General features: G+C 38.5%; 1 protein-coding gene across 3 annotated transcripts in view; it reads right to left on the bottom strand.

The window, feature by feature from the left end:
- Positions 1-14046: 14046 nt before the first annotated feature.
- Positions 14047-23161, bottom strand: part of TBCK (TBC1 domain containing kinase) — a 192281-nt gene continuing 183166 nt past the window's right edge. For all 3 annotated transcript variants that reach the window (XM_039255615.1, XM_039255614.1, XM_039255616.1), the window contains exon 26: positions 14047-14368. In XM_039255615.1, coding sequence (XP_039111546.1) covers positions 14258-14368 — 111 coding nt within the window. In that variant the 3' untranslated portion in view covers positions 14047-14257. The remainder of the gene's footprint in view (positions 14369-23161) is intronic.

Genomic DNA, 23161 nt, shown 5'->3' with positions numbered 1-23161 from the left:
AGAAAAGGCACACACGGGCATGGGATGGGGCATCTTATATGATTAGTAATATCAACTGCCTCAGGTACGGAGTCTTTCCCATGTGCCAGGTACTTTGATAAGTGCTTTACATACATTAGCACATTTATCTTTATAACCATATGAAGCACACATGATTATTAAACCCACCTTACAGTATGGAAACTGAGGCTCAGCCAAGTTAAGTTCAATGTCTCAGGTCACACAACCAGGAAGGGATAAGCCAAGTCCCCATGTAAAGACTCTAAAGCACACACTCTTTGGTGGTACCTCATGCTGTTCTACATGCTGCATTAGAGCAACCTCTCAGTGCAAAATATGCTGTCACTCCTCTTCCAACATTACAAATGCATTTAAACATGTAAAAGAGTATGCTTAGGAATGCAAAGTTCCTAATACGATCAACCAGTACATTTCTTTAAGGAAAAAACACAGAGCAATAATAAAAATAAAGATGGACAGTCAACCTGCTATGTTTCAACTCCAATTTTACTTGGTATGTGGGTTTATAATAAGAGGCATGTTTAAGGTAGTTTTTAAAATTAAAAGTCTTTTTTTTTAAAAAAATGTTTATTTATTTTTGAGAGAGAGAGAGAGAGAGAGAGATAGGGGAGGGGCAGAGAGAGAGGAAGACATAGAATCCCAAGCAGGCTCCAGGGTCTGAGCTGTCAGCAGAGAGCCCACTGTGGGCCTCGAACTCACAAACCACGAGATCATGACCTGAGCCGAAATCAGACGCTTAACTGACTGAGCCACCCAGGTGCTCCTAAAATTAAAAGTCTTAATAAAAAAAACCTCTATGGAATTATTGGATTTGTGTGTCTCTGTGTGTCTGTGTGTGTGTGCTTAGGTTAAGTAATTAGGCTCCTTCTAGAACAGACACAGAAAGGGAACAACATTCTCATGAATTCAAATTTCTTTCCTCTTATCTGAGTCCCTGAATCCTCAGATAGTTAAAGTAACTTATTACTCATATCAATAATTAATCAGCAGAGGAAAGATTTATCGCGGCACTGTGTGCTCAGCGGCCTCCGAATCATGTACTAATCCGCGCATCAAGATAAAATTCCCCCTCTGAGATGCCCGGGAGGACGTGCCATCACCACCCGCAGCAGATTTAACTCGCTGTGCTTTCAGGAAATTGATGCATATTTAGGACAAAGGGAGAGAACATGTAGAAGCCCAAAGGGAATTTCAGCTTGCCGCTCCATGCAATGGACTTAAAACAGGATCTTTGAAAATTAAGAAAGAGCGAGCACAGCAGTTTATCAAGACAGGATTGCACATCCTCATGGGCGGAGGGTAGATTTTCTGTAAAGGTTCAGTGGGGGCGCCGCTACTGGGGTGCTTCTTCCAGCAAGCAGATGCCTGACGGCTCTCCGGTCGCTTAGCAGATAATCCAAGCAAACAGGTGTCATGTCCCTAAAGATCAGCAAGAATTGCTCCAAATTCCCCAGCGCCTACTCTTGGATGTTAGTCACCGCCCTCCCCGTGGCCCTTGTTTTATGATAAGCTTCTAAAAGGAAGGGCTCTAGTTCCTTCTTCCTCTCTGGCCCTTCTTCATGCCCACTGCAAGGCTTAGCGTTTTTTCTGTCTTAGCTAGTTAATTCCCACATAATGGGTGGAAAAAGACCTCAAGCATGGAGACATTATGAGATTTACTGTGCTTTTAAGGGTGAACTCATAATAAGGTAAAAAGCTCTCCTCTGGTAGGTTGACAATAAAAAGTATAAAAATAGGCACCTCTATTTTTATGTGCTCTGTATGCTAAGAACTATATGCCTTACAACCATTTTTATCTTTATTTCTCATACCAACCCTGCAAAGCAGGCATTGGTCAATCCTATCTAACAGATAAGGAAACTGAGGCTGAAGGAAGCAGAATAACTCATCCAAGACCGTCCAAAGCACAAAAGCCCCTCAACTTGAGACGTGGTCTCATTAGGGACAGCACTGGTTCACTGGGACGTACCAGGCCCAGCTTTTGCTGATCACACAGAACAGTTATAGCCCGTGCCACACAATTACGTGATTGTTCCCTCTTAAAATTCCTTTGTATGTTCCAACCCTCATAAGAGATCTGCTACACCATGGGCTCGCTCTTTAATATCACCCAGTGCATACCCCAGGGCGTGGGCACATATCTGGCACTTAATCAGTCCTTGTCAATTGATGCTTCATGTGTTGTGAACAGTCATTCCCTTCATTCAGTCAATAAACTCTCATTGAAGCCCACTTCTCCGCTGACAGGGTGCTAGTTTCTACAGGAAAGAGCAAAATGAAAATGCTATTCATCTTGCCCTCAGAGAAATCTAGAAAGGGGAGAGAGTTCTAGACGTAGAAAAAAGAAACCCTACTCACATTTTGGCTATTCTCCTTCCTCGCTTCTCCCCACAAAAGGAGGGAATACTAATCTGATTCGTCTGGTTCTAGAACATTTGCTTGGGCCACACTTACTGATGGGCAGGTGTGATGGGCTTCAATGAGAGGCTTTAATTTTATATGTCATCTTGACTGGGGCACAGGGTGCCCAGATATCTGGTGAAACAGTATCCTGGGTATGTCTGTGAGGGTGTTTTTGGATGAGATCAACATTTGAATTGGTAGATTGAGGGAAGCAGATTGCCTGCCCCAGTGTGTTGAATCCCATCCCCCAAGAAAGAGAGAATTCTTCCTGCTTAATGGCCTTCAGAACTGGACATTTGACCTTTTCCTGCCTTTGGACTTGCACTGAGACATTGGCTCTTTCTGATCTCGAACTTGCTGGCCTTTGGACTAGACTACATCATTGCCTTTCCTGGGTTTCCAGCTTGCCAACTCACCCTGCAGATCCTGGGACTTGCCAGCCTCCAAAATTGTGGAAACCAATCCCTTATAATAAACCATATATATATAGTAGGATTGCTGTATATATGTATGCTGTATGTATATATATACATATACGTATATATATATACTGTGTATATATATGTATGTATATGTATATATATACCTGGTGTGGAAACCAATCCCCTGTAATAAACCTCATATATATATGAGTAGGATTTTATATATATATATATTAGGATTGCTGTAGTTTAAGAGTTTTGCCTTTCATTTACTTCCACTGCAAGCGGTCCAATTGGTAAGCTGACATAATGCCCCTTTAGTTAGCTGGCCATCTTTTTTGTTGTTCTTATCTCTTTATATGCATACTTAACCTTATTCGTCTTTTGTTTTAGTTCCCATACCATGTAATAAATTAGAAAATGGGATGCTAAGATTTAGATTCTGCCTTGGAGTACAGAAGATGCTCCACAGGCCTTGAGTTTAAGCTATGAGTTTTAGTTCAGGATTATAAGATCTCTGAACTAGGGAGTAGTGGTCACTGGCCCAGCCATAAATGGGTGTGTTTTTTTAGGCCTCTGCTTCCAGTATTGGTTCAAGGAACATCCGTGGAATATAAAGAACATGGGAGCTAAGGAGTACATGTGATAGGGCTGGGTTAGAGTGTGTCATCAGTGTTTGAAAAGAGACTGATGTACAAGTTGGATAAGTCAGGCCAACAGGTCTGGCCATATCTGCAGGAGGAATATAATTCTACTTATTTATGTACAAATAGACACCCACCCATACTCCTTTATTAATCACAATCCTTAAAGCCTATAAGCTCAAATAACTTCTCAGGTGCCTATTAGAGAGTGTGATAGACTAAATAGTTTTGTAGCCCCTAATACATCCAGAAACAGTTTTTAAAAAGTCGAGGTCACACTCAGTAACCCTCTAAATTTATACTCCAAATACCAGTACTCCCACACTCTACTTACTATTATGAATATGTTTGTGTTTTGATGGGATCTTGCCCATTTAAAATGGGTACCACTCTCCCCTTATAATGGTTTCTGGGTAGAATCCATTTACTTCTCCCTTCTGCCCGGAAAATTGGCTGGGGAATCTCACACGGATGCTACTGAGGAGAATGACCTTCAGCGGGCAGAGATAAACAAAAGCTGCTTTTCATCTTCCAACCATTGATTTTCTGCAAGGCAAAACACAAAGCTGCTTTGAAGTCCAGGGGAAAGCTGCAATGGAAGAGGGAGATAAAACTGAAGGAAAGGGTGGATTTGAAATAAAGTCAATCTCTGTCATCTAGGTGTAGGTGGCTATTGGCGAAGCTGAAACGGCCAGATTTTATCAAGAGAGAACTTAGATTATTGTAAAAAGGTGTTTTAAGTTGGTAAAACTGGGTTAGGGGAAGGTGGTGTGGAAAACAAAGAGAAATCTGAAAGGATCCTAGATAGAATGGATCCATTTAGGAGAAATAGTTGCTTTTAATCAAACAGTAGCAAGTGTGTGGTGTTCAATCTGAACACTGCGCAGGAAGGCTGCCCTTCTGTTTTATTGTTGCATAACGACCAAACACAGGGATCATCAGAGTATTTGTGGTGTCAAAATTTCTTAAGAACAACGCAATCGATACAAAGTTTGACCTGATAGTTTGATAGATCAGTTTTGACTTTTGTAAGCATATTACATTTGAATAATACTTCCATTTTACAAAATGCTCTTCCATTTGCTCCAACATAAGCCAGGGAGATAGGCTGGAATAATGCTGTTATCCCTGTTTTATACATGAGGAACTAGAGCCTTAAACCCCTTGGGAATTGCATAGGACACACTGAGAGGGCCAGAGGAGAGGCCAGAAGAGCCAGGTTCTTGGATTCTTGCTCTCTTCCTCCTTCTGCAGGCTCTCTCTATTTCATGGTTTATTAAGGGAGAGAAACTCTAACTCTTGCTTCTTTCTCCTCTTTCAGAAACGTGTATTCTTTTTCTCTGTGTTGTCTTTTGACACTTACTCTTAATGGGTTAGTGTTGGGATTCTGACACATATTTCTTATTCTCATGGAGTCTGGAGGTTAAGCTCTGACACCTGAGATGGGGAGGGAGGCCCGGCTCTGACGACAGCCACAGCAGAGGCTCAGCTTCCTAACCTGTGCGGCCAGCAGTGGGGTTGACCATGAGTCTGGTGGATGTAAGGGTACTTAGTGGTGTGAAATGAAAGATCCTTGAGAAAGTTCGGCCCCTCTCTCAACCATGAATACAATTGGCAGCCAACCTGAAATCCCAGCCCACAGTTCTTCCTCATTCCAGCCCTCGAAGATCTGGGTGAACAAAAACACACATGCCATTTGAGGGGAAAGGCATCATGGGAGAGTTAAGATTTTACCAGCCCTGGAGACAGCTGAGTCGCTCGTGTGCTCTCGTGGAGCCAAGAAATGTCAGGTAGAGGGTCTATGTCGGGAATGACAGATTTGGAGTTTCAGTGGGACCTTTGGAAAATTTACTGTTTTCATTTGGTTATTTTTATACAACTAATGTGTACCAGATACTTAATTTAGCATTTTATTCAGTTCCTACCAATCATCTTTTTGTTCTAGCTGGTAAGTAATAAAATACATACCCGATAGCCTACTCATACCAAACTTCAATCAGGCTAGACAATAAATGTCTAGCAGCTTTAAAAAAGACTCAGTGAATGTCCTGGGGGATGGCTAACTAATTAAACGAATGAAATAATTACAATTAATTTCCTCATTAATTTATCTTTTAATAAAGAATATTCTATTGATTTAATAGAATTAATTTGGCTGATGATAATGAACTTTAATATGAATTTTGATATTACATCACTTAATCAAAAGAGGCAGTTTTAAATTCATTTCAGGATGCCATACAATTAATTATTTATAGGGTACTTAATATAGTCAGCTTCTGCTTGAGTTATTGTCATTTTATGGGAGAGTTTCTATACAAGTATGTAACATCTTGCTTCATATAGGTTATATAGGTCACCACTGAAATTTTAAATAGTTGTTATACTGCTGTCTAGGATCCATTTCAAAATGACATTTTCAGAATTTATGTTGAAATGAGTGGGTTAGGATATAAATTATTTTTTAAAACCATCTCCTTTAATTATTTCATTCACAAATACATATACACTTTAAAAAATATGTGCTTTACAAGTAAACATGTTTTGGAATGTGTGTTTACATGTCCAATCAAAACATTTCAGGTCCAATAGGTTTTGTCAAATATTAATTAACCAGTAGCCAGATAAATATCTATAGGTATATTTATTTCTGAAATCTGAACTAGTCCTTTTCTATTACCTGGGATGCTCTTAGACTTGATCTGCTTAGGATAGTTAATTTAATATGAAAGGGGGGTATTTTAGAAAATTTCCTTGTTACAAGGAAAACACTCATCTCTTGCCTCTTTTCAGGCACCATATGGTGGCATAAATCAAAATGATTATCTTATATTAACAAGAAGGTGTGTTGATATGGGAAAAACTTTTTATAAACCAAACATAGATAAACCACAGTCTAGGGGGACCAGACAGTTACTGAGTTGTATTAGCCCAAAAGAGGGTTGAAAGCTTTTTAACACTGATCAGCCTCTATCAGACTAATTTAGGAAAGTAAATAACTCAGACTAACCTCCTACCTCTGAATTGAGTTTTGTCATAACTTTTTTTCTACACAGAAGTAAATGGGCAGGTTCCTAAAAATGGATTCTGCCTATTTACACGAGTTGCTAAGGGTAGGCCTTCATCCCAAGGCAGATCTCAGTCATGAGCAGAGCACAATCATGCTAGGGCAGGTGGGGGACAGGGTGGACAACACTATGGGGACAAGAATCTCTTGAAAACCTCTATAAACAGGAAACAGACTCAGAATAAGGAGTTGAAATGGTAACACTGGGCATTGCATTAAGTTAGATGCTTAATCCTGTCATCTTATTGCCATATACAATTAATGATAATGTGTTTATGAAGAGATTGTTTTTAATTCTCATTATCCATTGTGGGGAAAAAAGATTCTCTTTTTGGTCGTACATCACTATGCAAATATTTTCTGTGTCATTTGGCCTCAATCCAGTAATTATATTTTTCACATGACTTTCAGATCCTTAATGACCCTATATGGTGTCCACGGCAGTGAATACATGGTACATGGGATTATTAATGATCTTAAAGATAATTTAGGAAAAGATATGTTATCTGACAAGTAATAAATTATCAGAATAGTTTATCTCAGTGCATAAAAATAATTTTTTAAGTTAGCAAATGACCTAAATGATCTCTATTTCTTCTCTTTTATGATTGATAGACCTAGAAATCATTCCTGGCTCCCCAGCCCCCACCCCCCCAAATCCTCTCCCTGCTAGTCCTGAGCTTTCCACATCTGACTGGGAGGCTGATACAAGAACTTTTTCAATACTTTGGGCATAGTCCCTAGGTAAGAAATAGAAGACAATGATTGAGCACCAACTTTGACCCTGTGTATAAAGCACATGATGTAGGCAGACACAATGTGGTTTTCTACTAGAGATGTGTAGATGTGTTCTTGGTAATGTTGTCTTGGAGATGAAAGGGTAACATAGTACATAACAACAGTTCCTCAGAACAGTGATTCTTCCCTTAGCCTGACTACTTAACTACATTTTTTTTTTTTTTTTGGCAGGGAGGAATCTTTATTTTTGAATGGTGAATATGACAGGGGCAGTGAGAGTGGCATCTGCTAGGAGCTAATATTAAGTGGCACTTCTATGTCCTATAGTCAACAGTGAGTTTAATCAACACTTTTAGCTTTTTGGTTTTGTATCCCATGCATCATATAGCACAGAGCCTCATCTAAAGTTGATCTGTAATGAACGTAATGGGTTGAAATTGGTGTCTTTTACCTTCTTTATCTGTATGCGATGAACAGAGAAATGGGTTAGGAATCTATGAGGAAAGCAAAACTGTAATTTTGGATCTGTCTTTCACTGGCTATGTGACTCTTGCAAAATTGCTTCATTGTTCTTATTGTTTGAAACAATGATGCTTAGATGTGATGATCTTTAAAATTCCTTTTACCTTCATGATTTGTAATCTATAGACCACATAATGACCAGAGGATGGTTAAAATCTATGGTTTGCTGGTAAATACAACTACCTGGATTTTAAAAAAAGAATAAAAAGAAAGTCACAATTTGTGATGTTTGCCATTTCTATGGTGTAAATACTCCTGCTGTGGCCAATTTTAAGCTACCAGTGCAAGGTCACTGCACAGAGAGTTGGGAAGAAATGGGTATATTCGGCTGTTTCCAGCCACCAGGAGCCAGTGTGAGTACACTGTACGCCTTAAAATAATAAGTTATTCTACCTTAAAGGACTGAAAGGTATGCTAATGTAGTTGAGAAAGAAGTAATAATATTGGGAAACAAAAATAAAGTTCCAGAGTTAATGAGAAAATGAATGCATGGATTGTCTCAGCTTTTAATGCTTTTAAAGGTTTTCAAAAGAATGGTAGCCTGTGTACTGTTTTTTAAAAAGTCACAGACCTATATAAAGATAGTATCTTCAAAAGCTGTATCTTTTAAAGTGGCAGGATATAATATTTAGAATCTGATATAATGCTTTAAATGCATTTGTTGTAACTCTAAGATTAGTTTTAAGCCACGTCAGGACAGTGTTTAACCTCCGCCACCCAGAGGATTAATATATAATATCCAGGAATGTTGGCAATACGGTGCCTTGGTACTCATCCATGCACTGTTTACTGGTCACAGTGAACATTAGAACAGAACAGGATTATCACAATGCTGCAGAGAATGCAAACTAAAATGTGTCCTTTGAAAGGGAGGAGGAAAAAATACTAAAGAATGTCAATCCAAGGAGACATGAGGCCTGGAAGTCATGGTAGAAGCTACAAATATCACAATCTATCTAAAGAATGCCGAATTTGCCAAGATCCAAGTTTAGTCTTCATGTGACAAGCATCTATCATAAGGCATTAACAAGAAAATTACTCTAAGATATAAATACATGAAACTTAAAAATATATGGCCAACTTTCAAAATAGTTTATTTATAATGTGTACTATTTCTAATATTAAATGGGATAAAACTGATCACAAACCCTAACATTTGTGTGTGAGCAATTGTTTGTGTCGGACAGTTGAGGTTTATAACACTTCTGTGTTATCTTTCCACATACAATCTAAGGTAGTAGTTGTGAAGGGTATTTGGTCTTGAGACTGAACACCCAAACAAAAATCCATCATAAATATTCTTGTTTTGCTTCTACTCTTTGGCTTAATGAATGTTTACCAAGAAAACTGCATTATTTGGTTAACAGTAGGTATATATGGAGCCATCATGTATACTCATGAGATGACTATTCATGACTGATACAGGGAAACATCCACCAACCCTACAGCAGGGAAGGGAACAGTCCTGTCTTCATAGAATGGATTTTACCAGATGAAACTGCTGCATAAGATCTTTTAGAGAGGCTGTACCACACTTAAAAATATACATATTTATTCATTTTTTGGGATAATGCAATCAGCAGAGGGAGAGGGGGACAGAAGATCTGACGTGGGCTCTGTGCTGATAGGCTTACAGCAGTAAGCCTCGGGAGGGGCTTGAACTCACTAACCCGTGGGAGCATGACCTGATCCAAAGTTGGGATGCTCAACTGACTGAGTCACCCAGTTGCCCCTGTACCATACTTAAAAAAACTTTTTAAAAAAGTTTTTATTCATTTAGTTTGAGAGAGGGGGGGAGAGAGAGAGTGTGCACAAACGGGGGGAGGGGTAAGAGAGGAACAAAGAATCCCAGGCAGTCTCTGCGCTGTCGGCACAGAGCCCAATGAGGGGTTCCCACTCACGAACCAGGAGATCATGACCAGAGGCAAGATCAAGAGTTGAATGCTTAACTGACTGAGCCACCCAGGTGCCCCCAGAGGCTATACCACAGTTTTGATATTAATCTATAAAGAAGTACAGTTGAGCCTTGAACAGCATGAGTTTGTGCAGGTCTATTTACATGTGGATTTTTTTTTCTCGGTAAATACAGTACAGTACTGTGAATGTATTTTTTCTTCTTTATGCTTTTCTTAACATTTTCTCTTCTCTAGCTTACTCTATTGTAAGAATACAGAATATAATGCATATAATATACAGAATATGTGTTACTTGACTGTATAATATTCGTAAGGCTTCTGGTTAACAGTAGGCAGCTAAAAGCTGTAAGTGGATTTTCAGCTATGAGGGGGTCAGTGCCTCTAACCCCCTTGTGGTTGGAGAGTCAACTGTATTTTTATGTAACTATGTGGAGGAGGAAATAGGAGTCAAACAAAGATCTGGCACCATCTATATTTTCCAAAAGTTTGATATCATTCATTGTTCTCATTTTTAAATAGTCAGATGAACACATGCCTTAAAGCCTGGGGACTTACCCCAGCCTTTCCACTGAATGCCTCCATCTGTCCACAACAGATTTGTTTTTCTTCACTCAGAATATCAGGACAATCTCTCCTGTACCTTCCTTGATTTGGTGGGAGGTGTTTTTTAGTCATTTCATGGAGCAAAGAGATCTCTGAGATTGTCACTGTGTACTCAATAGAAATTCCCTACCAGAAGGCCAGAGGCTATCTTTTAACCCTATAATCATGTTAAAACCACAGTTCCTTGGGCCTATATTGATATATGATATATGACAGTATTTGAGTTTCTCTTCAAATCTGACATCAAGAAATTTGCTTATTTCTTTCAAACTTGGTTAAGTATTAGACACTCTTAATATTCTTTTTTAATTTAGCATTTCTATGCTTTGGAAAGGGTATGCAACTAACTTAGTTTACTCTGGTGTTGGAAGTTACTTGTTCCAACTCTTCTGATTATAGCATTTTAGAGCTGGGTAGAGCCTTAGAGATTTGTTCATCACTCAGTGAATTGAGATTTCAATTTATTTTATAAACCATCAGGTACCAGATAAGTTTGGCACTTGAAAACAATTACCTGGTTTTTCTTCTATGCATATAGATTCTAAAATCTCTAGGCAAGAGATCCAATTCAATTTTACACTTAATAAGCATCTTCAGTGTAGTGGGTCGCTGAATACAAAAAGAGTATGAATTACGGTCTTTGGCCTTAAGGAGCTCATATTTTAATATGGGCCCCAAATGTGAACAGATAATTGCACAATGATGTAATAAGTCTATTATTAGAAGTATGAATGGAATGTTTTGATAGTTTTAAGGCTTTTAACATAGCATGGGGAAGTTCGAGAAGACTGGAGATGCTACTGGTGGTGGATTATGAAGGATTTGTGTGTGTGTGTGTGTGTATGTAGCTGGTCATGGTAGTAAGGGCATTCCAAACAGAGGGAGAGAGACTGCTATTGCCAGAAACAAACAGCGCTAATAGTGGTAGTGTAAGAGTCAGTGAGATATTACAAAAGACCTCTATAAGTCATGGGTCATATAGATTTAAATCAACAAATAGCTGTTTGGGTCAACTTTGTTGATAATATCTGGCACCAAATAACATGCTTTGCATGTAAAACATGGCAGTGATTGTATGTTCTTTCTTATTTTATCATTAAGAATATTAAATATTCATAATTTGAATGTTTAAAAAACTCATTAAAAATAAGCCTAAATGTATCAGGTTTTAAGAAAGATCAAATGCGAAATTGTGATGGAGGTTGGCTACTATTATCTTCGCACACAGCTCTCCTCAACACTCAAGTCTTCATCTTCCCCTACTGCCTACCAGCACATTCAGTCAAATCCTCACTCCTTCATCCTTCTCTGCTTTCTCAGTAAGACAAAACCTTAAACTCAGAACCACCCCTTTCGAATGATCATCAGTGCTGTTATGACTATGAAGTCAGATACATCACAAAGATTAAAGGAAAGGGAAGGAGGACTTAATGATATTTCCCTTACCATGGTAGATGATGACCTCAAGATGCTATTAGTGGTAAAATTTTCTTATTATTCTCACATTTTTTTCTTTGTATTTTATGTAGAGGTCACAGAATGATATAACCACGAATTATGTCAGCGTCTTGCATCTAATAGGTATTTAAAACATATTTGGTGAGTGACTAAGTATAATTCAGTTAAGCAAAACAAATAAAATGACATTGCCTCTAGGAGAACTTGATATCCACATGCAAGAATGAAGTTGGATACCTATCTCATTCCATATACAAACAGTAAGTCAAAGTGCTTTGGAGGGATTAATGGGGAATGACTACTAATAGGTATGGGATTTCTTTTTCGGAGAATAAAAATGTTCTGGAATTAGACAGTAGTGGTGATTGCATAATTTTGTGGATATACTAAAAGCCACTGAATTGTACATTTTAAAAGGGTGAATTTTATGGTATGTAAATTATATCTCAATAAAAAAGTAGACGCAAAAAACCAAAACAAATAGCAACAATAAAACCACAGCCAGAGAGTTGAATTAAGGCTCATATTATATCGTTTTATACCTAGGTAGTCCTAACACTGATGAGGAATATAAGTTAAAGATGAAAACCTTTTTAGTTAAAATTAAAAGTAATCAAGAAAGGTACTATATTTCAATAATTCTAAGATGCATATTTTTTCACATTTCTGAATGGGAATGCGTCTTATAATTCATGGTATGTCCACTTTATTTGGCTTCTTTTTTTTTTTCTTTATGGTAAATAAGATTATGATAGGTCTTAGATTCAATTAAGTACTACACTTAATTTTTAGAATAATGTGGCAGAGGCTGCTAATTTTTCTTCAGTATGTGTTCTCCTCTTCCAACACAGTAATAATAAGTTTAATAATAATAATACATGGGGGTGCCTGGGTGACTCAGTTGGTTAAGCGTCTGACTTTGGCCTAGGTCATGATCAAACTCACTGTTCCCGAGTTTGAGCCCTGTGTCTGGCTCTGTGTTGACAGCTCAGAGCCTGGAGCCTGTTTCAGATTCTGTGTTTCTTTCTCCCTCTCTGCCCTTCCCCCACTCATGCTCTGTCTCTCTCTCCTTTAAAAATAAATAAACTTTAAAAAATTAAGGGGTGCCTGGGTCGCTCAGTCAGTTATGTGCCTGACTTCAGGTCATGACCTCATAGTTTGTGAGTTCGAGCCCTGCATCAGGCTCTATGCTGACAGCTCAGAGCCTGGAGCCTGCTTCAGATTCTGTGTCTTCTAAGCTCTTTGCCCCTCCCCTGCTCATGCTATGTCTCTGTCTCAAGAATAAATAAACATTAAAAACATTTTTAAAAATTAAAAAATAATAATACATGTTTAATACATTTTAAAATAATTAAACCCTAAAAAAAGACATTTTTAACCTGGGTAAATGACTGCCCAGCCAGTTTTCCTTATAGGTAGGTATGGCCACATCCCTGAGTTCTGTGCAACTTATGGTTTGTGCCTTTAAAGAGAAAGAAAGTTCTCTTTCTTCTCTTCTTTTTTCCTCCTTTCCTATATCTTTCCTTCCCTCCTCTGCGCCTCCCTCCTCCTTAATTCCCTTCCTTCTAAATAGCATGTATGTGACGGTTTGAACTAGGTAGACTTCTTAATCCATGAGATAAAAATCACCTGTTGAGGGTGGTAGAGCAATGTGAAAAGATACCTGAGTTCTTAATGATTATGAAATCAATATATTAACCCTAGACTCATTATGCAGACTTTTATATGAGAAACACAGTTCTAGTTTGTTTATGTTACTTTTTTTTTTTTTTCAAAGTCACTCTTATTTTGGGTTTCTCTGGTACAGGAGCTGAATAAATGTTCTATCTAATGTGACTGGCTTCTGACTTTAGTTTTTCTGTAACTAAATTATTATCACTGTCTTTAGTGGGCTAATTCTTTTCCTAAGCAACACACAGACACACACACACAGACACACGCACACACACACGCACACATGCACACAATCTGTCTGGGCTAAAAATGAGTTACCAAATATAGCATTTACTTATAAGGAATATACTGTAAATAGCTTTTTACTTTTCATTATCATGGAAAGATGACTTCAACCCCCATTCAGTGTTTTTAAATAATACCTTTGTTAGGACTGTCTGTTCAGTGCACTGGTAGACAGCTTTTTCAGTGCAATTGAGATTTCTTGATAATGCTAAATCTGCCTTGTCAGCTGAATTCCTCTGGCTTTGTGCTGCACTGTGGTAAAAATACATGATCAGATTTCACTGTTACGAAAATTCTTTCAGCAATACATGTACAGTCAAGTTTATTGCCTGGATAGCTGAGCATGTGAGTTATGGGATTTAAAAAAAATGTTTCATGACAAAACTTTATGGAAATGCAACAATCTGGAAGTCTAGTTCTGTCGAAGAGTGGAAAGGCTGTGAAGAGTTGTGCTGTTGGGGGCTGATATCACTCTGTCCTTTAGAATATCACACTCTTGGTTCTTCATATTTGAGGAGATGGAACGGTGAGGAGGCCTGTTGGCTTGATCTTATTAATGCCGCCATCTAGAATACAGATTCTTGGATATTTCATCTTCACAAGATGAGCAGCAAACTGGAAAAAAAATCCAAATTTATAGAGGATATACAAAATCTGTATTTCTCCAATCCCATTTTTTTTCTCAAGCTGCGAAAGACAAAACTACTTTTTTCTTAAGTTTACTATTTTGAGAGAAAGAGAGAGAGGTAGAGAATGAGTGGGGGGAGGAGCAGAGAGAAGGCAGAGAGCATTCCAAGTAAGCTCTATGCTGCCAGTACACAGTCTTATATGGGGCTAGATCTCACAAACCATGAGTCCATGACCTTAGCTGAATCAAGAGTTGGACACTTAACCAATTGAGCCAAATCGGCACCCCGAGGCAAAACTATTTTAATAATACTACTGCTATCATTGTTGTATCAATGAATCATGAATTGGGTTTTTAATATAAATCAAATAACCATTTGACAGCTCTTTTATGCTTTGGGATAAATGTGTCTCTTTAGTTCTCTTTTATACTTGTTGGGATAGGCAACAAATATACATGGTAAATATCCAAACAATATAAAAGGTATACAGTGAGAAGTAAATTCCTCCTACTTCTCTTCTAAGTTTCCCTTTCCAGAGGTCATTAATATCACTATTTTTCATGTATCCTTCCAGTGATAGTCAAAACATTCTCAAATCTATATTGAACAATTTTTGATGTTACTGTCAACTTCTTAGTTACTGCAATTCCATGTATAATGTCCCAGAGAGGTCCCATAGCGTTGTTGTAACGTGTTTCTGAAGCCACTTCAGTTAACAGTTTGAGACCATAAACTTGGAATCAATTTTAAGAACTGATCTGAGACATCTTCTAGATGGCTAGCAAAATAGGACTTTGAAAAGTTATCAAGAAAAGTTATCAAGCATGGGTGACTCAGTCAGCTGAACATCTGAATCTTGATTTCAGCTCAGATCATGATCTCGTGGATGAAGCTGCCCACTGGGCTCTGTGCTAACAGGGTGGAGCCTGCTTGGGATTCAATCCCCCCCTTTCTGTCCCACCCCCAAAGTAAATAAATAAACATTTGAAAAAAAGTTATCAAGACATACACACACATCTCCTTGACTTGCTCCATGTCTACCTATCCAGGATCATTGGTTATCTTTCTCCATTCCCTCAATCTTATGATAAAGCAGTCCTGAACTGCTTGTCAATCCCAATAATAATGAGGTCACTTTAGGATTCAGAGCATTTTGGTTGTGCAAGTTGCCCTTTGTTGGTAATAGTTACCACCAGCTCCAGGATATCCTTTAGTTTTTCCTCAAAAGCCACCTACCTACCCCCACCTGCCTAATTTCTACTTATTTCCCTACTCAGGTGATTTCTTCTCTGCACATTAAGTTTCCCTTACACACCCCTCTTCTCAGCCCCCAAAATGTCTTGGGCAAATCTCTGTCTTTTGCTTACCAAGTTTATTTAAGTTGCTCACTTAAAAGCCTGCTTCCTCTACCAAACTGTAAACTCCCCTAGGAAAGCAAGACTCTTCTGTTTCTTTTTATCCCTAGTGCCTGGCACATGACAGGGGCTCAAAATATGCTTGTTAGACTGGACTAAAGTATGACAAATGATATATAACCTGGGGCAAAAGGATGCAGGAAAGAAGGGTTTTCTTGGGCTCTGGCCATTCTATTTCCATTCCTTCCCCTTGGTGGTGTCCTATTCCTCCTCCTTGGGCATTTGTGTTCTCATGTTCTTTTCAATTACTTTGTCATAACCTGACCTCAGCTCCTTCAAGAAAAATGAATAATACCTGCTGGTAGTGCTAATGGGAGTATCTGAAGCTTAACAGCTGGTAAAGTCTCAAGCCAGCAGTCTAGACCTTATGGTTCACGAACTGAGTGGTTTGGTCAGGATCAGCTCAAGGCCTCAACCCCAGGGATTCTGCTTTATTGATCTGGGGCTCAAGAGTATGATTTTGTTGTGGTGGTGGTTGTTTTTTTTAAACAAACACCACTAGAGGATTCTAAAGCAGGTAGTCCAAGGACAGCATTTTGAAAAATAGCATCTAAAGCTAAAATGATAAAGGTACCAGTAAGTTGGTGGTATGGATGTTGCTGGACTCGGATCTTTAACAATTTTCAAAACTACTCAGAGAAATGGATCTTAATACTGCTGACCCCACTCATCTTTTCCCTCATTCTCTGCAGTGCCTAATAGATTCCAATGGCTATTAAAGTTTCAGATCCTGTACTCTTTTAGTCACCTGAAGGTACCCTTAATAGTACTTAATATTGAAGAGAAATAGTGCATCTATGTTTCAAAAGGTATCAAGTGAGCGAGACAGCTAATGGGAGCTGGTCTTCATGCTGTTCTTGCTTATTTTTCTTTGAGCCTCAGTCCTTAAGAGCAGAGGCACCGAATTCATCTGCTCTGAGTCAAGTGCAGGCAGCACAGTCCCTGATACCATATGATTACTGAAACATCTTTGCTTCATTCTCCCACATGGAGCAATACAATTACTATGGAGGCCGGAATTCTAAGATAAACATGCCATTACTGAAAAGACCTTGGGGATAAGCAGTCTTAGCATTCAGTTACTCTCAAAACACTGTAGAAGTCAGAAAACGAGTCAGGAAGGATGGCCTATTGCACATTTAACTAATCTCTGAAACTATGCTGTAGAGGCGGGGAGAGTTCCCACTGTTATTGTAAGGAGGGATGTAACAACGAGGCTGCTGTTAAGCTGGAAACGGTAAAGAAAGGCAAAGCAGGCAGAACGGAGCACTTTGGAACAATTAGGGCGTCGCTATGTGGGAGGTCTAAGAAGGAAAGTAGAAATGGAATACAAGGAGATGGCAAATGTTTAGATGCCATGAAAAGCAAGGCTGTGCTTAAGTAACAGAAAAAGCGCCAGTGCTGTTTTCAGGTTAAGACTGTGAGTTCTGCTCCTCGGCTTGTGGCTGCAATGATCCATGTTCACACCAGCCTCTACCAGTGAAGGCAAGGCTGCATCTTTTCCACTCCTACCAGGACAGCAATACATGTCTCCGTCTATTTTATTCATTTCTCAAACACTGTGGTGAGCACCTACCCCGCAGCAGGTGCTGCTTCAGTTTTTGCAGTGTTTATAGATCAGCGGAGGTAGTAACCAACACGTACTGTGGTGGTTATACAAGTGCAGGGTACATTAACGGAGGTTTCCCCACTCCCCAGCCCTCTGTTGTTGATGTGATGGCCACAAGTGTGGATCAGATCGTGTTCTTTATAGCTACAGCTTGATAGGTTAGGGAGGAAAGAAAGAGCAGTGAATGTACAGGGGTGGCTTCCACGATGTGAAAAAAGCCACATCACTTGCTGAGAAGATATGTGGGGGAAGAGAGGAGAACCAGGCATGTGGCGTTCAGGGTTTTGTCCATCTTTTGACTCTTCACCTGGAGGGGCTCTGGCAGCTTTCGGAGTTAATATCCAGGTTTACTGGACTTTGGTGATGGAGGATCAAGAGTAGCTTTGCAGCTGCCACTTAGGGAGAGGCCCAGCCTCAAACAGAGGTCACAAACCTCGCTGAACAATATCCTTGGCAGGAATGGCAGGATATCACACTGGATGGGTGGTTATGGAGCTCTGAGTAAACAGTGATACCCAGACCCCCTCCAGATTAGTAATAAGCAGAATTTCTGGGATACAGCTCCAACACTGGGTTTTGTGTTGAAGCTTTCTAGGTGATTCTATTGTGTAGCCAGCACTGAGAATCATTTTACTGGATAATGGGGTTCATTTGCTGATCAGGCTTGCAGACCTCAAACTGCAATTATTACAGGTATAGTCCTGCGTAGGAAGCAAGCCACTCTGTCCTAAAAGAGGCTGTCATGTTTGTAGGGCTGGAGTTTGTGAGACCAAGTCATATGTGGAGAGAACGGGGTTCTTCAAACTGTACAGCCAGCTGAGATGTATATCCCATGTGGAGTTGGCAGGATCTGGTATTTGCTGGGATAGGATCTGGGGACTCATAGACTGCAGGGGCAGCTGCATTTCTTGTGGGTAGTACTCCCATGTGGAAAGGCCAGAACTCTTGCATTTTTGTCATTCCTCTGGTTAGCAGGATCTGAGGTGCTTTCATTTCTAAGGCTTAGGTAGGTACACCTCGAAACAGCGCTAAAAGTGGCAGGCTCTTGTGGGTGACACTCCATTTTATTTTCTCTATCTTTCATCTTAGCTTGGATTTAAGAGGCTGGCACATCTGTCCAGCAGAAGTCAAGTTCTGTTGTAGGAGGAGAAGGATGGAGGGAAGGGATATTTTGGTCTGCCACAGTGTGGTATAGCTTAACTAAGGCCAAGAAATTAAGGCTGAGTATGGGTAAGATTTAAGAGGAGCACAGAAGAGAATCATGCGGTTTCTCACCTGGGGTCCCAGGACACAAGTTTGGGTAGACCACACAGGCAGATAAAAAAACTGAAGTTCTGCAAGTTTCCAAAAGGAGTACAATGCAGGACAATTAAGTTTCTTGATGTGAAACTTTGGCCTTGTGAGTTTTAAGTTTGTAGAAGGAACCAGATAGTTGCTGGGAACTGACAAACACTCTGGTGAAGCTCAAACCGAGGCATTTTTCTCTCTTCCATTTTATTTGTTCATTCCTTTCCTTCAAAATACTGCTAAATTTAGGATATGGATATTACTTTTGGTTGGACAGAGAAATGAATAAGGGAAATGGCAAATTATCCATTCTTTTGGCTTTATGGATGTGAGGTTGATCCTGTGTTAGTCCTATGTATCCTTTTGAACCCCTAGAATGCTGAAAATATGGTTTCTATTGAACATTTCTGGCACTGTGTGATTGGGGTGGGGCTGATACCTCTCACAAATTATGCACCTATTTCTAAGTTTGGCTGAAGAACTCAATAAGCATGAGATGACATGAGATGAGAAACAGAATAGGGGATGATTTCTGCATCTAGAGTACAGTGTGGCCTGGGGTTAAAAATAAAGTGCTGCCCTTTTCTAAGAAATTCTGAGATCATTAATAAAGGTCTTTCTTGACCATTTGAAGGGCTTAGCTCTGTGATCCCAATCAGAAAAATCAGAGCTATGACAAGGGGTAGTAGGAAAGAGGTAGGCATGACTTATCTAATACTCCACTGGTCTTTTCCCTTGACTATAGAGTCAAGTATAATTTTGAAATGTCATTTTTGTTTCAATCCTTGTCATGTTTCTTCCATAGCTGAAGTAAGTCTTCTGTATTTAGATATTTTGTAATGAACACACTTACATTTATTTTCTTAAGAGTACTACGTAAGTTTACTTTCTTTTTTTCTTAAATTTTTAAAAATACATATTTATATTTGAGAGAGAGAGACACAGAGCATGAGCCGAGTAGGGGCAGAGAGAGACGGAGAGACAGAATCTGAAGCAGGCTCAAGGCTCTGAGCTGTCAGCACAAGCCTGATTATGGGGCTCAAAACCATGAATCATGAGATCATGACCTGAGCCAAAGTTGGACCCTCAATCAACTGAGCCACCCGGTGCCCAACATAAGTTTACTTTCTTAAACTACTTAAGGGAACTGTTTACATTTTTAGTAGGAGTGTATATATGGAAAACAGTGTGGAGGTTTCTTAAACAACTAAAAATAGAACTACCATAACGATCCAGCAACCCCACTTCTAAGTATGTATCCAAAGGAAATGAAATCTGGATGATTCATAATAATCAAAATAAGGAAATAACCTATGTCCACTGACGGAAATGGAAAGAAAATGTGTGTGTGTGTATACACACACATACACACACACTGGAATATTATTCAGCCATAAAAATGGAAATCCTGCCATTTGGGATAGTATGGGTGAAGCTGGAGGACATTACGCTAAGTGAAATAAACCAGACACATAAAGACAAATATTGCATGATTTCACTTATATGTGGAATCAAAGATAGTGAAACTCATAAAAGCAGAGAGTAGAATGGTGATTGCTAGGAGTGAAGGGCTTGGGGAGGGGAGAAGAGCAGATGTTTGTCAAAAGGTACAAAGTTTCAGTTATGCAAGACAAATAAGTTCTGGAGACCTAATGTACAGCATGGTAATTATGGTTAAGACAAGTATAATTATACTGTATAGTTTACTTGAAATTTGCTAAGAAAAACAAGAAAAAAAATGGTAACTATGTGGGGTGATGGTATGTTAATTGGCTTGATTGTGATGATCATTTCATAATGCATACACATATCAAAATGTCAAGTTGACATACCCTTAATATATACAATTTCTATGTGTCAATCATATATCATTAACACTGAGAAAAGATGACTCCGTAAGGTGTAAAACTGGTTTTCACAATAATAGCATCTAATAACAATTAGGTAGTGGCTACCTTACACTTTTATTTGACTCACAGAAGGAAAATCAGCAGCAGGGCAAAACCAAAAAGGTGAACATAAGGTCAGCAATCATCTTATACCACACCACAGGCACTTGTGACAAGGAGCAGAACAGTTAAGTCCAGGGTATTAGTGTAGAATATTATTATATGGAATAACATACTAGAACTGTAACCATACTGGAATATGGTTAATCATGCAATAAGAAAAACAATGGGAACATGTACATCAACAATCATTATATGGTCTAGGATTTATTAAGTTGAATTAATTAAACATTAAATCCATGTTTATTTTTTAAGGATAATTATCCAAATGGTGTCTAGGATATTAACAATTCATACTATGTTGTGTATTAGTCTTTTATTCTTGGAACCAATCTCTGAGATTAGGAAATTAAATGTAAATTTAATTAGGAAATTAGATGGTAAAGATTGGATCTTAAAAAACATTTTTATCATTTGTGTTATGTAAGGGGATATACACAAATAACTGTAGTCATTAAATAAATAGTTGTAGTTTTGTTGTTTCAGTTTTCTGTTGCCTATATGGTTTGTCTCCATTTCATGGAGACTTTTGTCTCCATCACACCCTTAAAATACTTTTAAAAAGGTCAGCAATATCTCCACTTTGTCACACTGCCAAATCCAATTTTTAAGACTCAATTTGAGTCTGACTTGACCCATCAGCATCATCTGACACATTTGATTATAACCTTCCTCTTTTCAAAACTCTCTACTATTGGCCTTCAGTGTATCAACCTCTCCTCGTTTCTTACCTCATAAGCTGATATTTCCAGTATCCTTTGATGGATTTTTCTTGTCTTCTTGACTTCTGTCCAATTGCTATCTTCTGACTTCTCCTTCTCCATTCATCCTCTAAGTGATTTCATCTAGCTCCATGGCTTTAAGTTCCATCTATACACTGATGACTTTAAATTTATGTCTTTAACCTCTCCCTGAACTCTAAACTCATGAATCTGTTTCCTCAATATCTCTACTTAGATGTCTAATAAACTTCCCAAACTTAACAGTTTCAAAGGAAAACACTTGACTTCTGCTCTTTGTCTAGTTCTAAACTCCTCCTGAAGTCTTCACCATCTCAGAAAATGGCAACTTTACTCTTCCAGTTGTTTAAGCAATAAACCTGGATACATATTTCATTTTTCTCCACTACCAGAGTATCATGTAGTCTCTAGCTTTCAAAGCATACTCAGAATCTGATCACTTCTCACCACCTCTGCTATTGCCACATAAGCACATGCAATCATTATTTCTTCCACAGATTACCACATATTAGCCTAACTGGGCTCTCCTACTTCCTTCCCTGCCCCAGTAGTCTATTTACTACAAAACATGAGTGATCCTTTAAAAAATGTCAGTCAGATCATATAACCTTTCTTTTCAAAGCAGTTTAATGGCCTCTTGGTTTTTTTTTTTTTTTCAAAATAAAATCTAAAGTCTTTACCATGATCTACAAGATCCTACATAATCTGAAAATCTGCAAACACTTTCTCTACTCTCCCATCTTCAACCCCTTTAATCTTATCTCCTAGTCCAAACTACCTTCACCTCTTATTTAGATTAATAATAACTTCTTGTCTGACTGCTTCTGTCCTCACCCCCTACAGTCTTTCATTATGTGGTAACCATAATGATCTATTAAAATAAAAGACAGATCTTATAAAACCTTTTGTTCCCCATGTTCTGGTGGCTTTCCATTTCCCACAAAATAAGGGCTTCTCTGATGATCTTATAAAGAAAATAAGACACCTAGCATTCTTTCCACTCATTCTTATTTTTTATTTCAGCATTTATAACCCCTTGATATATATTTATTGACTGTCTCTCCAAAAGTATTATAAGCTTCATGAAAGGAGGGCCTTTGCTTTACCTATTACTGTTTCTCCAATGCCCAGAACAGTGCCTAATACATAGATAGCATTTGCTCTAATATCTACTGAAGAACTGATTCATTCATTCAGCAAATACATTTTGAGTGTATACAGTGTGTCAGGAACTATGCTTTGCACTGGTTACACTGCTTTACTGCCAGTGGAAGACAGGGAAAGGATTTTAGGCAAATGGTAAGAAGATGATCTAATTGTATCCAGTAAGAGTCAAATACTAGTTTCTCTTTTTTCTTTACTAGGAGGATCTTTGTTCAACTCTTATATAAGTTGAAAGAAGTAAGATGATTTTTAAAATAGCATCTATTTAAGAAAAACACAATTTATATGAGTAGTGTTGATGATGAAGTTTATAAACATGTAAATAATAAACTCCTGTGTAATAATTTTGCTGTAGAGATCCACAGAGCAGTCATATGAGAATTAATTTCATTTCCAGTTTAATTTTTAGAGTTTTGGACTGAACTGAAATAGATAAAATAATTTAAGGAGGATGCAATGAAAGTTTCACTTTCTACTCTTGGGTTCCATGTTTCCTTCTTAGCCCCTTTTCTCTCAAGCTTGGCAATTTTTAGTGGTATGTGGACCACTTGAGAC

The sequence above is a fragment of the Hyaena hyaena genome, unplaced genomic scaffold (genome assembly GCF_003009895.1).
Source record: "Hyaena hyaena isolate Hyena2069 unplaced genomic scaffold, ASM300989v1 scaffold_535, whole genome shotgun sequence".
In the NCBI taxonomy this organism is placed as follows: Eukaryota; Metazoa; Chordata; class Mammalia; order Carnivora; family Hyaenidae; genus Hyaena; species Hyaena hyaena.
The sequence above is the reverse complement of the archived record's forward strand: the minus strand, read 5'-3'. Positions and strand labels throughout refer to the sequence as shown.